The following is a 15,969-nucleotide window of genomic DNA, read 5'->3' as shown; positions in this document are numbered from 1 at the left end:
GTATCAACTGGGCCAAAGCACACTATCCGCACCTTGTGTATGATCCTAAAGACAAACGCACATTCTGTTCAGCCAGATGAAAATGTGAAACAAATCCAGACCTGGGCTTTGTCACAACTGACGATGCAGGATTACCTCTGCCGACCACACAGTCAACATCGGCCCATCATCCTAGAAGTAGGAATGCAGATACCAATCATTGAAAATTCACCACACTTGCGATGGAATTTTTCCAAAGCCAACTGGGACCAATTTTCTCAAGACCTAAACAGCAATACTAAAAAGAGAAAAAAAGAAAAATGTTCCACCTTTTCAATACAATAACACTGTTGCACGAATCAATGTAGCAACATATTTAATTTATTAACGGACCGGTTTCGACATCTGTCCATGTCATCATCATGTCAACCTCAAGATCAGCAAGAGTGCTCAAGAACCTCTACATGAACTTCTATTTTTAATTCAAGAAAAGTGTCATAAGTGCTACAATTGTGTTAATTTCTTGCCATTTTTTTGTGCAGGCTGATGATGACATGGACAGATGTTGAAACCGGTCCCTTAATAAATTAAATATGTTGCTACATTGGTTCGTGCAACAGTGTTATTGTATTGAAAAGGTGGAACATTTTTCTCTTTTTAGCATTGTAACCATTAGTTCAATACGGATCAGTGATGAAGTTTTTAACTTTAAACTGAACAGCAATATCCGATGGATTGCTCCCACCCCTGGTAACCACCAGAAGTTCGTCAGGATGATAATCTTAACGGCCAAGAAACTCATACCTAGATGCATTTGAAAACATACCTTGTTGGAGCGACACCAGTGAGTTTCTGTACCAAGAATTCTTACAGAGTGGTCAGGTAGAAGTTGCAGATGATCTCATTAGCAGTTTGGATAAGAACAGAGAAGAAAGATGGACTGAAACAGTTGAGGAACTAGACTTTAAGCATGCAAATAAGAAATCCTGGAGCCTTCTAAAGAAACTAAGGCCCGGTTTCACAGTATACGCTTAAGCCTTGGATCGGGCTTAAGCGGGAGCTTAAACTCTGGACGAGTTTCACAGTGGGGAGTGCAAGTGGTAAGCCGAGCTTATCTGTGACTGGCTTAAGCTGTATGAAACTGAGGTTTAAGCTAAGGATTCAGTTCAGATGGTAGAGCGCTGGCCCTCTTATAGCCCAACTTGGCAGGTTCGATCCTGTCTCAGTCCTGTGGTGAAGGTGCTCAAATTCATAGTTAGTAGGACGTAAAACCAATAACATTAACATTAAATAACTTATATTTCTGAATATATTTCGAGGCTCAAGAGACAAAAATGTCGGTCGGTCACTTGCTTTCTTGGCTTACGCTGCGTGAACCATCAACGATAGACCCCCAAGTGTAAGTGTACGAATTGTAGAGCATAGAAACCTCTACAAAAAAGTCCACGATGGTATATACCTATTTCCAACCGTTTGCCCTCTAGAAGCGATTTTATGCTATACTCAGCGGTAAAAAAATATAACTCCTTAACATTAAATAAATATTTCCATATTATCCTCGAATTCCTCATCGAAATAAATTGTTTGACCTCTTCCAGTATTTTATAAGGATTACAATAACCTTGTCAGGACATTATTTGCATGAATGATTCAGAAATTATGGCCATTTTAGACTGTAGTGATAATGCGTGTCTGCAGGACGGGCGAGTGACCTTTTTTAAACTTTATTTTTGTTACTATTATTGGAAACACATTTTCCGTTCATTTTTCTCAATTATCTTGGCTGATAAACAATGTATAACCTACAAGTCAATCAATCATAGGCTACAGATGTAAACAAAGATGAGAATTGAATCATTGCGCATGCGCAAGCATTACCAACTTCGGAGATGTTCAGCTTAGTAAAGCTGCACATGGTCCCCCTACTGTGAAACTCATAGTGTTTAAGCCAAACAGTAAGCCTTGCTTAAGTGGCGTGCGTGGCTTACTAAAGCTTCGGCTTAAACTCAAACTGTGAAACCGGCCATTCCCACAAACCACAAGCACCTCAAGAAGTCATACCAGACAGAATAGTAGACCGAATCATTCAGATGTCCAGGGCTAAATCAGACAAAGCACACTCCAAAACAATCAGAAGAGACCTGAGAAAACTAAGAAAATCATGCTCCAGTATACCGGAGCTAGCATCACCATCCACCATAGATGAAGACACAATAGCCCTTCAAAGCTGCCAAATGGAAAGGCACCAGGCTTTGATAAATCCACAATAAGTTCCTCATTCACAGTGGTAAAAACGCTAGGAAGTGGCTTGCTGACTTCTTTTCATCCATCCAACACACAGGACACCTGCCACCGGAGTTCAAGAGATCAAAGATCATTGCCTTCTTGAAACGTGGAAAACCTCACAATGCTCCCAAAAGCTATAGATACACAGCATTATTAAGGTCAAGCTACTGGAAAGATTGATCTACAACAGAATCAATCCAGCCATCTTCAAGGTCCTCCCAGCAGAACAACCAGGCTTTGGACCAGAACAAAGTTGCGAAGACCAAGTACTTGCTCTGACGATATTCATTGAAGCTGGATTTGAAGAGAAGCTAAAGACCAATGAGGTATTCATGGATTTCACGGCTGCTTTTGACACTGTATGGAGGGACAGATCTATGTATAAACTCCTGAAAACCTTAAAAACACTACAAATCTAATCAATCAATGCTTTCAGATAGAATAATTCAAGTGGTCATGAACAAAATCCTGGGCAAACCAATTACTTACAGAAGAAGAGAACGACAAGTTGAAAGCGAGTTGTGAGAAGGCCAATTTCGCTTGAGAAGAAATGTAGGAACACGTGAGGTAATCCTAACTTTTCGACTTACCCTAGAGGATTGAATTAAGAAAGACAAACCTATGTACATGGCATTCGTAGATCTAGAAAAGGCGTTTCATAATGTTGATTGGACCAAGCTATTTGAGATTCTGAAGGTGATCGGGATCAGAAACTAAGAACAAAGAACTATCTACAATGTGTATAAAAATCAGTCTACAGTGATAAAAGTCAAAGGCTCTGAAAAAGAAGCAGCAATCCAGAAAGGAGTGAGGCAAGCCTGCAGTTAGCCCCCCCACCCCTTCTTTGCTATTCAGAGTTTATATAGAACATCTTGATTGATAAATTTCATTTTTTATTCCGTATTGATAGTCACCACAAGTCATAAATGAAAGAGAAGTTCCACCTAATCAATACTATTTTATTGTCACATGTAGGACCGGTTTCGACCTCTCAAAAGGTCATCCTCAGCTACACTAGAATTGCATTTACATATTATGCCTCATATTGAGAGCTAATGACATACTCTAGAATTCAACGATTTTAAAGTGGTTATGCCCATGTTGAGAATTCAATATTATACAATTACAAAAATTAATTGCTCTTCTTACACTCAATGTACATATGTGAGAAACTAGTATGAGTTCATCTTTTCTTTAATGTGATGAGTATGTCAGAGTATTTTTAAACATAGGCATTTGCCTAGTCAGTTTAATTGATCTCCAATCTTTTGAATATTTAGTCCTGTATGAAATGAACTTAATTGAACAATTGTAAAATGATCAGTATTATAGTCGTTTTAACAATAATTTACACTAAATGTAGAGATATACATGTTGATAGTTCAATAAAACAAATCACTAGCCAAAATAAAACATTAGTAAATATAGTTTAACGTGCTTGACTGCACTGTTGATTGTCTAATGCGGCAGATAATAGTAGTTCTTGCGTTGTTGCAGTGCGTATTATGTTAGAATTATGTGAAATAGCTCATAAGCAAAACTCTTAAACACATTAAAACATTAAAATCACTGTAATGTGCGTTGGATGTAAACTTCAGTTGACAGTCCAAATTAATAAGAGACAGACACTTTCTTATGTTGTTTGCAAGTTTTAAGCTTAAATTATTGTAATCATTGCCAATATGTATTGAATATTACTCAACCACTTTCCAATTTAGTATTTGTAACTTTTGGATAATCTATTTGTTTGATGTTGATTAATGTTCTGGAAATTGTTCACTTTTTGAATCCAAGGACGTTAATGGTGGCTCTTTCCTTTCTTATGATGGTGAATATCTGCAAGTCGAAATGATTGAATTAGAAATTCTGATTGAAATAAAAGTTGAATACTAGTGTGAGTTCTATGAAATTTACTTACTGCTGTGGGGTGGTTGAGATGTTTGCTGTTTGGCTGTCTGTCGCGTATTATACCTTGTACTTCTGATAATGTTGTCGGCTGTTGTGGAGGGCTTGGAGGGGTGTGTGGGGGAAGCCTTGTTGTGTGTATGGGCGGGGCCGGGCGTGTCCGCTGTCTGCGCTATGGCTTGCGTATGACGCTGTTCGTTAACTAATTTGATTACAAGTTATAAATCTCATTTTCCAACCGTATTGGAGTTCAGAGTATCAAATTATTATAATTAATGAACCACCTTTCCAATACACAAAATCCTTATATTTAGGATGAAACCATTTAATCACAAACTGGACATGTTTCACTCAACTTTGTGAGCATCATCAGCAATAGTTAACATAATCATTGGTGGGTCAGGGCCCTGATCCTGGTGTATATCACAAAAGAATGTCTAATATACATTGATAAAAATATATAAATTTAACACTTTAAAAATAATCAATAAGATTATTTATGTCTATTAAAACAAAAATTTTAATCATTCAAATTGTTTAAAATGTAAAACGGAATGGATGGCTTAAATGTTAAAAATAGTATATGGTAATTAGATGTTCTTAAAAATCGTTGTCCAACATATCTACGCTCGATTATATTAGACTGTTTATGATAAAATCAGTTTTTCATATCAGGGTGAGTTCTTATTATAGACTATGTTGCTGTTTTTTAAGAATAAACATGATGAGAAACGCTAAATTCGCACATGATGGTTGAAAAACGAGTTCACTAGTGATAAAATGTCGTCTGATATGAAAACTGATTTTATCATAAACAGTCTAATATAATCAAGCGTAGATATGTTGGACAACGATTTTTAAGAACATCTAATTACCATATACTATTTTTAACATTTAAGCCATCCATTCCGTTTTACATTTTAAACAATTTGAATGATTAAAATTTTTGTTTTAATAGACATAAATAATCTTATTGATTATTTTTAAAGTGTTAAATTTATATATTTTTATCAATGTATATTAGACATTCTTTTGTGATATACACCAGGATCAGGGCCCTGACCCACCAATGATTTATGTTAACTATTGCTGATGATGCTCACAAAGTTGAGTGAAACATGTCCAATTTGTGATTAAATGGTTTCATCCTAAATATAAGGATTTTGTGTATTGGAAAGGTGGTACATTAATTATAATAACTAATTTGATGTAATCATTCTTTACAATTGGGATAATTTTATTAAATAAAATGTTGGTTTTCTCAGTTCGTTGATATTATAATTGTTAAAACGACTATAATACTGATCATTTTACAATTGTTCAATTAAGTTCATTTCATTAAGGACTAAATATTCAAAAGATTGGAGATCAATTAAACTGACTAGGCAAATGCCTATGTTTAAAAATACTCTGACATACTCATCACATTAAAGAAAAGATGAACTCATACTAGTTTCTCACATATGTACATTGAGTGTAAGAAGAGCAATTAATTTTTGTAATTGTATAATATTGAATTCTCAACATGGGCATAACCACTTTAAAATCGTTGAATTCTAGAGTATGTCATTAGCTCTCAATATGAGGCATAATATGTAAATGCAATCCTAGTGTAGCTGAGGATGACCTTTTGAGAGGTCGAAACCGGTCCTACATGTGACAATAAAATAGTATTGATTAGGTGGAACTTCTCTTTCATTTATGACTTACATAGAACAGGCGATAAAGAAAATCCAAGACGAATTTGGAAAAGGAATCACAATCCAAGGAGAGCAAATGAAGAAGAGACATCTTACGATACCCAGGAGTTTTTGAGGGAAGTGTAGGCATAAGAATGTTAGATCAAGAAATGAATATGACAAGCAGATGCAGGAGGTAGTAGCTGCATCAAACCACTACAAGAACGAGTTGTCAGTATCATGCCATCACATTGGTATATCGGTGATACTACTGCAGGACACAACACACTGTCAGATAGGATCGTAACACACATTACTGAGAGTCCAACACAGTGGCCATTGCATTCTTCAAATTGTTTTATGGTTGTGCAATTTTGAAAGTACAATGATGCTTTGCACTCAGAATAAGAAGAAAGAGGAAGTATTACACAAGTTGCTTTACATCGCATCAACACAGACGGGATAGGAAAGGGCTAGGAGTGGGAACGTACAGCCCCAGCATTTGCCTGGTGTGAAAATGGAGAACTCAGTTAACTCAGACAAAGTGTAACTCACCTAAAAAGTACTGGATAGTTTACACAATGGAATAAGAACGTTGAGAAGACAACTACAAAGATGAACTGTAGGAGCTCCAGAGTTTCTTGCAACATCATGCACGTGAAGCCATGTTTCTGGTGGTACTGGTACATGCGTGTGAAGAAGGAGTCCAAATCTTCTATGTGATTCCATCTTGCTGCAAACAATATCATACAATATAAGTAAATGTAATGCTCTAAACCACACAATTTTACTAATTTCACTATAGCTATTTTGACCCCAAAGCTGTGGATATGCAGTCACATGTAATCTGTCCCCAGACTTCGTGATGGGAATCTTTTCAAATAACTACGAGGTTTTTCAGTCTAATTCAGTAGGCATGATCTGCTACTGTTGTACTCACAGTCATAAATTAATTGAGTCAAAACCAAAGAAAAAATGCTTACATTATAACAAACAAAACAACAAAATTTCTGACAAGAAATTAAACACATGTCCTTCTGGGTAAACCAAGCCTACCTCAGTCAACAACAAACTCCCAGCAGTGGTGACTCATTTTGTCTTTATGCAACATACCACTTAGTTGAACAGCTCGTCTCCTTTCTCGCAAGTCTTCCCAGCCCAAACTTTGTAACATTTTTGTAACACTACTCTTTGATGATGATGATGATGATGATGCTTATTGTTTAAAAGGGCCTAACAGCTAGGTCATCGGTCCCTAATGGTACAAGATGGAACTAACAACATGATAATTAAAACCTTAAAATGTATCCACTGACTAGAATTTAAAGTAAATGGTGATGAAAAATGATTATGAGACTAAAACAATCAGTGGATCTAATTCGCAATGCCTCATTTTCTAATAGAGTTATAGGTAACAATGGAATGAGGTATTGCCTGAAAGTACAGAGAAATCAAGTCAGAAGTTAAAATAACACAATAAAATACATAAACTAAAATAGAGTCAATGGTGACACAGGTGTAGTATATATGGGAGTGGAAAGCGTTTATTGAAGATTTTATTTGTAAACCTTGTTAAGTAGTACTTACTGTTTGATCTGGAGCATTGTGCTAAAATATTTTATTTGTATTCCGTGTAACTACCTAACCTGTACAGTGTAAATATTTTGGTAACATATGGTATTTGTAACAACTAGATTTCATTTCTATATTTACTAAAACTGTCAAGAAAGGTGTGACATGAATTTTTGAACAGGGTGTGTTGGCCTTTGTTAGTTATGTATTCTAGAAAATATGCGATCGCGCGTATTCGGGAAAGTTATTTAAACATCGCGACTGAAGTAAGATTTGTGATTGGTGATAGGCCAGGGTTTCCCTTTTTAAAGAGAGTGTCTTCTATCTCTTGACTGTCGTCAGTGATGCCTCGCACTCTTGATTTCTGTTCCCCCTTAAATTGCCTTTAATGTTCGCTTGCCGGCCCTAACCTCACCCAGACTCGCCACTCAATTATTTCAGATGCCTTAGCTTTTCAGCTGGGCTTGCCTGTTTGCTTTCGAGGCATTCCCACTTTCCTTCTTTCACTAAACGTGTAAATTGTAATTTTATGTATTTACCTTGGGGTTTTGCCTCTAGTAGTTCCGTGTCACTTGACCCACGCTAGTTTTCCACTGCCCCGCATCAGAAGTGTTTTTAGTGTGTAACCAAGTTGAACTGGCCTCTGCGCCAAGTTTAGATATTTCTGATTTTACCCTTTTTCAATTATATTGTTCAGAGATTTTGAAAGGTACGCTTAAACATATTACATATTACGACTTGGGCTGTAACTAGATGTATGGTATTTGCTTGACTCTTTGAACTTGTAGGAAGCTATTGTCAAGGAACGTCCAATTTGTGTGTCTCAAGGAACATGTAACTTGTATTTCACAAGTTGTGTAACGGTACCTTCCGCATGGCTGAATTTGTTCAGAATTCATTAGTAAAGTCCATTTGTAAATAATATTTTTGAAAATCAAAGATCACGGTTGATTTTTCGAAAACTGTAACCTAAGCCATCTCCATGCCCTTTGTAAGGTTTCCCAGTAACCTTCCCACGTTCCTTGTTTATTATCATAAAGTTGCCCCTACTGATATTTACCAGTGTTGTTTCGGCGTAGTTCCGCGTAGTTCATCTGATGTTTCATTGTGTGTGTAGTGGTCTTTGATACTGTGTAATTGCACTTGCTTTCCTCCCTTTACGGTGTTTGCTGTAGCCGCTGAAGTAACGGTTACAAATGGGATAAAGGCGCAGTTAACACAAATACACTAAGACAATTATTACACACTGTCACAGGTGAACAATATTGTGGAAGTGGAAAGTGTTTTTGAAGACTTTATTTGTAAAGTATAATATAACGTTTTATTTGTAATGACCTAACCTGTACTGTGTAATATTTGTAACATATGGTATTGTAAATAGTAGATTTCTATTCTGTACTTACTGGAAGTATCTAGAAAATTGTTGAACAGGGTGTGTGCCTTTTGTGGGTTATGTTTTCTTGAAGGAATTTTCTTACTATTCTGGAAATGGAAGATTCGCGAACGTGTGTCTTCGAGAATGTTAGTTAAAGTTCCCGACGGGAGTAGGAATTGTGATCGGTGAACCTAGGAGGGGATGGGCGGACTCATACATTCTGATTGGCTACTCCAAGCCAGAGTTTTCCTATATATAGTAAGCGAGGCAGCGATAATGATTATTCGGTCTTGTCTTGGCCTGATCTGCCTTTAGTCTGTGTTGGTCTGCGTCATGTGCAACCCCTCGCTTCCGAAATGGCGCATCCTCGGGTAAGCACTCTTGAATTCCGTTCCTGCTAAAATTTCCATGATGTTCCGATTTGCTTTTCATATAGGAGTCTGCCCTAGCCTAACCTAGATTCGCCAAATTAATTATTTAGGACGCCTTAGCTTTTCAGCTGGGCTGGCCTGTTTTTTTCCGAGGCTTCCCTTTTTCTTATTTCACAAAATATGTAGATTGTAAGTTGGGCTTTGCCTCTGGTAGTTCTGTATCACTTGAGGTACGCTAGATTTTGGAGAACCTGTTCACTTCACTGTATATTGCATTGTACGACTGCACTGGTAACTAGATATATAGTTGATTTGAAATTTGAATTTATACTGCTACGAAGGTATTACCAAAGAACCTCTAAGTTATGTATATCACAGAACTTATAGTTCGTAAGTCGGGATTGTATTTGTTTTCCAGTCATTGACCGGGTCAGAGATGGGATGAATGAAGCAGATATAGGCTGTTATTACAATGGGATCGCCACTCCCAAGGTGATTTATTAATGAGTGATAAATGCTATGAAATGATAATGGAGAGTGTTGCTGGAATGAAAGATGACAGGGAAAACCGGAGTACCCGGAGGAAAACCTGTCCCGCCTCCGTTTTGTCCAGCACAAATCTCACATGGAGTCGCCGGGATTTAAACCACGGTATCCAGCGGTGAGAGGCCAACGCGCTGCCGTCTGAACCACGGAGGCTCCTCTTTTGTAAATAATATTTTTCAAATCTAAGGATCACGCCGATTTATCTCGGAATCCGCAATCTAAGCCATGTCCATGCCTTTGGGAGGTTCCCAGCCTTTTCCACCTTCCCGGTTTGTTGTCCAGTAGTTGGCCGTACTGATATTTACGTACATGTTGTTGTTGGAGATCCGCGTAATGCCAGCTAATGTTTTTCTGACTGTGTAGTGTTCTCTGATATTGTGTAGTTGCTCTTACCTTCCCCCTTTACTGTGTTGTGCCTTGTTTTGTGTAACCACTGTAGTTAAGGTAACACACACGATTAAAAAGACCACTATCCCTCATGAAACAGATGATGAGGTCTGCAGAATGTTAGTCATCTCGCAGGATGAGGGAGATGGTGCTCGGGAGTTTTAGTCTACGGCGCAGATCAACCAGGTCTATGCACTCCGTAAGGATGTGTACCACGCTAAGATGATCGCCGCAAGTACACACCGGAGGGGCTTCTCCTTTCAGAAAATGGGAGTGCATTAGTATACCGTGGCCGATCCGAAGACGATACAATACCAACGCTTCTCTCCAAGAAGTCCGAAGCAAAGTCCTCCATACCTTCGTTGTTCCTTTTATCGCTCTCAAACTTATTTGGAAGTGGAGTGGCCTGCCACTCCATCTCCCAATGAGCCATAATCAAATGTCTCAGCTAAGAGCGAATATCACTTGCTGGCAACGGGGTAGTGTAACTGCCTCCTTGGCAGCCTGATCTGCTAACTTGTTTCCCTCTATACTCATGTAGCTTGGGAGCCACATAAACGTAATTCTGGTGCTGGCATCCGAACACCCGGCCAGCAGGTCCTGGATCCGCTGCATCAGAGGGTGCTGAGGAAAACAGGTATTAATAGACTGTGGCGAGCTCAAGGAGTCAGTGCACAGAAGAAAGTGCGTACCGCAGAGATTCACAGATAGCATAGATCTCTGCTGTGTACACACTACAGGTTTCTGGGAGAGCAAAAATAAACCCATCATTGTCCACAACAAACGCACAGCTCACTTTCGTTTCTGTCCTCGAAACATCCATGTAAATGATGACTGAACCTGGATACCGGCCAACAACGGACAGGAAGAGCCTCCGATAAATTGAAGGATCCGGGTTTTCCTACGGGCCAGTGTGCAGATCCAGGATTATTTCTTCATCGTATTATCTACGGAGGTACCCCACTTCTCATGCCTTATGTTGTTTGAATGATTCATCTATGTTAGCTAGGTTTTCTTTTTGATGGTCTCTGTTGATTCTTCTAAGTTATTTGGGTGTTTGTCTTCTAGCAATAGTTAGTTCATCTCGAGATTGTGCCGTTTTCTTTGTTGATCATTTAGCCACACTGTGTGTCTTTTCTGTATTGCCATATCACATTCCTCATTCCACTAGGCACGTTTCTTTCTCCTTTCCATAGGAGCAATTTCTTTGGCAATATTTTTTAGTTTATCAATAATCGTTTCCAGTTTGTCCCTATTTTGATTTGTTTATTATAATATGATTGTTTTCAATTACTATTTTTGGTGGATTCTGATAGTATATAATTAATGTGATGATTCTTGAGCATGATATTTACGTGTTTCTTGGAAACCATAGCTTATGTTATGTCGGCTAATATGAACGCTCCCTTTTTAGCTTTATAGTGCAACCTATGATCTGGAAAAGGTCTTGAGCGGTGTTGCCCTGATATCATGTATACAGACTTGGTGATCAGCTGAACTCCAGTATGCTGGCAGCAGTCAGTCAAGAGCATATATGACCGTTTCAAACAAGATTCTACTAGCATCGCAGAGTCTCCAACACGTACCTTGGGAGCATCTGCTCCTCAGGAGAGGATGTGAGGAACACACTCGGTGCTGCTAATTTGGCATTCCGTCAGCTATCCAACCAGGTCTTAACACCTCATACCAAAACAGTCATCACAATGTTACTCTATGGATGTGAAACCTGGACCCTCAACCACTGCGACCTTTTCCATCAAAAGAAAATTCACTCCATGTCATGTATCAAATGGGAGAACCATGTCCCTGAACTTGCAGTTCTTAAAAAAGTGTGCATGAACGCTGGCCATCAGCTTGGGTGGCATGCTGTATGAGCGGCATCAATTTCTGTATGGTGAAATTTGCTCAGGCACAAGACCCCATGCTGCCACTTTGAAGCATTATAAAGACCAACTTAAACATCAACCCTAGCACACGTTTGGACAACAGCATCACAGGCATGAAGATGCTAAACGAATCTGTCCTTCCCCATCCATTGAGTACAAACTGCGTGGATTGGCTTGTTCAGTAATCAGAAGTACAAGCACATACAGCAGAAGAGTAATACCTGATTGATAGAGGAATTTTTACCTGTGTGATTAACCAGAATTTTATGAAGCTCTTTATCATTTTGTTTACAACGGCTCTCCTTTCTTCTTCTCTGACTGAGGAGTCATAAAGTAATGACCGAATTCTTATTAAATAAAACCTCAACTACATCTAACAACATGGCTGCTGATTTAGCAGAGAGATAAGATATGTCAAACATGACTGCTAAACATGAAAACAAATTATTGTTGCAACAATAAGTGTTCAAAAATACATCAAAAATCGTGGCTTATGATTAAACACAGAGTTACAGTTGCGAGGAACATGTGCGTCCCCAGCAAATCCCTGGGCAGTTTCAAACAGAGAGAGAGGCTGACGATCATCAAGGAAGACAGATTTTCAGTGGTTGGCGGGTGCTAAGAATCTCCAGGTCAGCACTGGGAATGTGAAAAGTATGTACTTGAGATATATACCAGAACCTTGCTATTCTGGAGTCAGGGTAAACTCGTGTCCTCATCCCGAGGTGGTGCAGCTCTTTTCAGGCACACCCCCACTGGAGGTGAGCTGCATGTACCAGCGCTCCTGCAGTACCGGGATTCGAACCCGGGCCCCCGAGGACGGCAGCTACGGAGGCGGACATATAACGAGAGGAGTGGCTAGAAGACGGCAGGAACTCAAATGAACCCATGTACCTTACACACAGAGATCAGGAGCCTCACAGTAGCAAGGACATGGTGGGGGATGCGATATGGACACGCAAGTATTCTTTTACTACCAATTGCCTGCAATGTGGTAAGGTAGCTTCCACAGACTGATTTGTTTATTTCGCCCTGTATCATGGCATAGGGTACAGAGCCAGGAGATGGTGGTCAGTTAACTACGTTGTATATGTTCCAAACTTCATACAACAATAACATGCATAAAGCTTGTGCTGTATTCCGGTGTGTGGATAAGTTACTCATCTATGAAATAAGTAGACAGAATGCATACCAGGCACAAATCCGGTCTCAAGAACGTTATCCAGATAGATGACAACCGATAGGGCTACTGCATCCCTGGGTAGATCATGGCCTGTTCAAGATCATCCTGTGACTTCTGTTTACAATGAAGAAATTGAGTAAAATTCTTTGTTGAATAAAATTACTGTGTTCACCTATTCAATACAATTATATTTTGTAGTGATTAAATTCTACATGAAATATAAACACTAGCTAGGGACATATTTTGCCCTAGTTTTGGGCATCAGCCTAATACTAATCTTAAGGTCAAGTCTTAAATCTATTAACATTGGAACTTAATACTAAACTTAAATTAATATCAAATACTAAATACAATGGTCTAATGCTTATTACACATTTACATAGTTTACAATATGTACATTAACTAAATGCCAGAATTTGTGAACAAGGAAGCAATAAAATATGACTACAAAACATTTGAGACGTCGGATGAACGCTTATGCAAATGTGTACGTATTGGCTAGAGATTGATCACAGCGTGAATTGAGGCTTCTCAAACTTTATGGTTGAAGGCTTTGCAGCTGGTTCATTCAAAAGCGGTTATGGTCATTATCACAAGTATATTGTTGCAACCGGAACCGTGGTTAAAGTCAATCGTGTTGGATTTGAATATTCCTTTAGAAAGAAGCATGGTTGGATGGTTACGCTTAACAGGTTAAAGCATGTATGTTGGAAACATATTGTTGGTATTGTTCATTGGTGCTCATCTGAAATTTTTTTTTTAATATTATGCCATTCTTGTCGATTAATGTTGGTGCATTGTTCAACCTTGGCAGGAATTATGAGATCTCTATATCTGAATAAGAGAAAAATGGAATGTGAATGTAGAACCCAATATAATCATAATTGTAAAGTGAAAGTGTTTGCCGCATAAAACTCGACGAACTTACTTGTCTTGTCGATGTTAGCTGGAACCGCCTGTAATAAAGCATCTGGTGAAGATAGAGTAAAAGCAGAACTGTGGAAGATAGCCAATGACGCCTTTATCACTGAAGCGACAGAAATGTTAAAGAAATTTGCGTCTGAACGACTAACCTTACTACTCCTAGTGCCTTGATACACCCACTACATAAAATTCTTCTTGGTCCTTATCCTCAGCTGCTAGATTGGAGAAGCACTGCAGCGACCAGGTGTTGTCCCACCAAGTGACTAGTGCTTAGCCCGCAGGCCTGCATAAAATGAGACAAATTTTCTTGGTCCTTATTCTTAACTGTCTAGACTGCAGAAACACAAGAGCATGAAGGCCTTGTCCTACCAAGTGACTAGTTATTAGCCCGGAGGCCTGTATAATACGAGGAGGCAAATTATCTTGGTACTTATTCTTAGCTGTCTAGACTGGAGAAGTACTGCAGCGCCAAGACTTTGTCCTACAAGTGACTAGTGCTTAGCCCAGAGGCCTGTATAATACGAGGAGACAAATCATCTTCGTCATTACTCTTAGCTGTCTACACTGGAGAACCTCGTATTCTTAGTTGCCTGGTAGCACTAGAGTGCCAAAGGCCTTGACCAACCAACTGACTAATGCTTAGCCCGGAGGCCTGTATAATATGAGACAAATATTCCTGGTACTTGTTCTTAGCTGTGTAGACTGCAGAAACACTAGAGCGCTAAGGCCTTGCGCTACCAAGTGACTAGTTGTTAGCCCGGAGGCCTCTATAATATGAGGAGACAAACATTCTTGGTACTTATTCTTAGCTGTTGGACTGAATAAACACTACAATGTCAAAGCCTTGTCCTACAAAGTGACTAGTGCTTACCTCAGAGGCCTGTATAATACGAGGAGTCAAATCTTCTAGGGAATTACTCTTAGCTGTCTACACTGAAGAAGCACTACGCCATCAAGGCATTGTCATACCAAGTGGCGAGTGCTTAGCCCGGAGGCCTGTATATATGAGGAGACAAATCTTCTTGGTTGTTACTCTCAGCTGTCTAGACTGGAGAAGCACTGCAGCGTCCAGGCGTTGTCCTACCAAGTGCCTAGTGCTTAGCCTGGACGCCTGTATAATACGAGGAGATAAATTTTCTTGGTACTTATTCTTACCTGTCTAGACTGCAGAAATACTAGCGCCAAAGCGCTGTCCTACCAAGTGACTAGTGTTTAGCCCGGAGGCCTATATTATAGGAGGAGACAAATCATCTTCGTCATTACTCTTAGCTGTCTATTTAAATCTAAGAATTTCATTTTTGTCCGTATTGAACTGAGAATGGAAGATAGGAAACTTAAAAGGGTCCACCTTTTCAATACAAAATTGTTATAGTTTATTACAACATATATTTACATTTGGAACTAGTTTCGACGCTGTTTGGCGTCATCTTCAGCCAACATGTGGGAAATAGGCTAGCATGTAGACATTTATATTACACAAGGCGTTATATTAAACAATACACATCTTGCAAGGAGATAAAAACAGGGACAAATATAGAAACAAATGAATCGTTGAGAAAGCAAAAGTTATACATATTAAAAATAACCTTAACCACACATCTTGTAGTGCGAAAATATTCGCCTTGAATGATTCCTGACTACAAAACGCACGCGCACACAATTCTGAAGAGCCAGCAGGCAGGAAAAAGTAAAGTGAAACCTTAAGAGTTCTTCTGAGAAGAGTTCATCATTTTTTCTGTGTTCCGACTAACTAATGAAGTTTCCCTTGAGTTCCTGATAAATACACACAACAGGAAATTCTCCTTCACTCTCAACAACAGCTATAAAGACCAACGGTAAATTTCATTTTAAATATTGTGCAGAGACGTGAAGGCAT

At 38.9% G+C, this 15,969-nt stretch overlaps 1 protein-coding gene across 2 annotated transcripts in view; it reads right to left on the bottom strand.

Moving 5' to 3' along the window:
- Positions 1-15,969, bottom strand: part of Atg9 (autophagy-related protein 9) — a 702,067-nt gene that overhangs the window by 654,822 nt on the left and 31,276 nt on the right. For both annotated transcript variants that reach the window (XM_067149655.2, XM_067149654.2), the window contains exon 3: positions 6,405-6,582. In XM_067149655.2, the coding sequence (XP_067005756.1) occupies positions 6,405-6,582 (178 nt within the window). The remainder of the gene's footprint in view (positions 1-6,404; positions 6,583-15,969) is intronic.

This window comes from Anabrus simplex, chromosome 6 (assembly GCF_040414725.1).
Source record: "Anabrus simplex isolate iqAnaSimp1 chromosome 6, ASM4041472v1, whole genome shotgun sequence".
NCBI lineage: Eukaryota > Metazoa > Arthropoda > Insecta > Orthoptera > Tettigoniidae > Anabrus > Anabrus simplex.
This window is presented reverse-complemented; position numbering and strand designations above follow the sequence as displayed.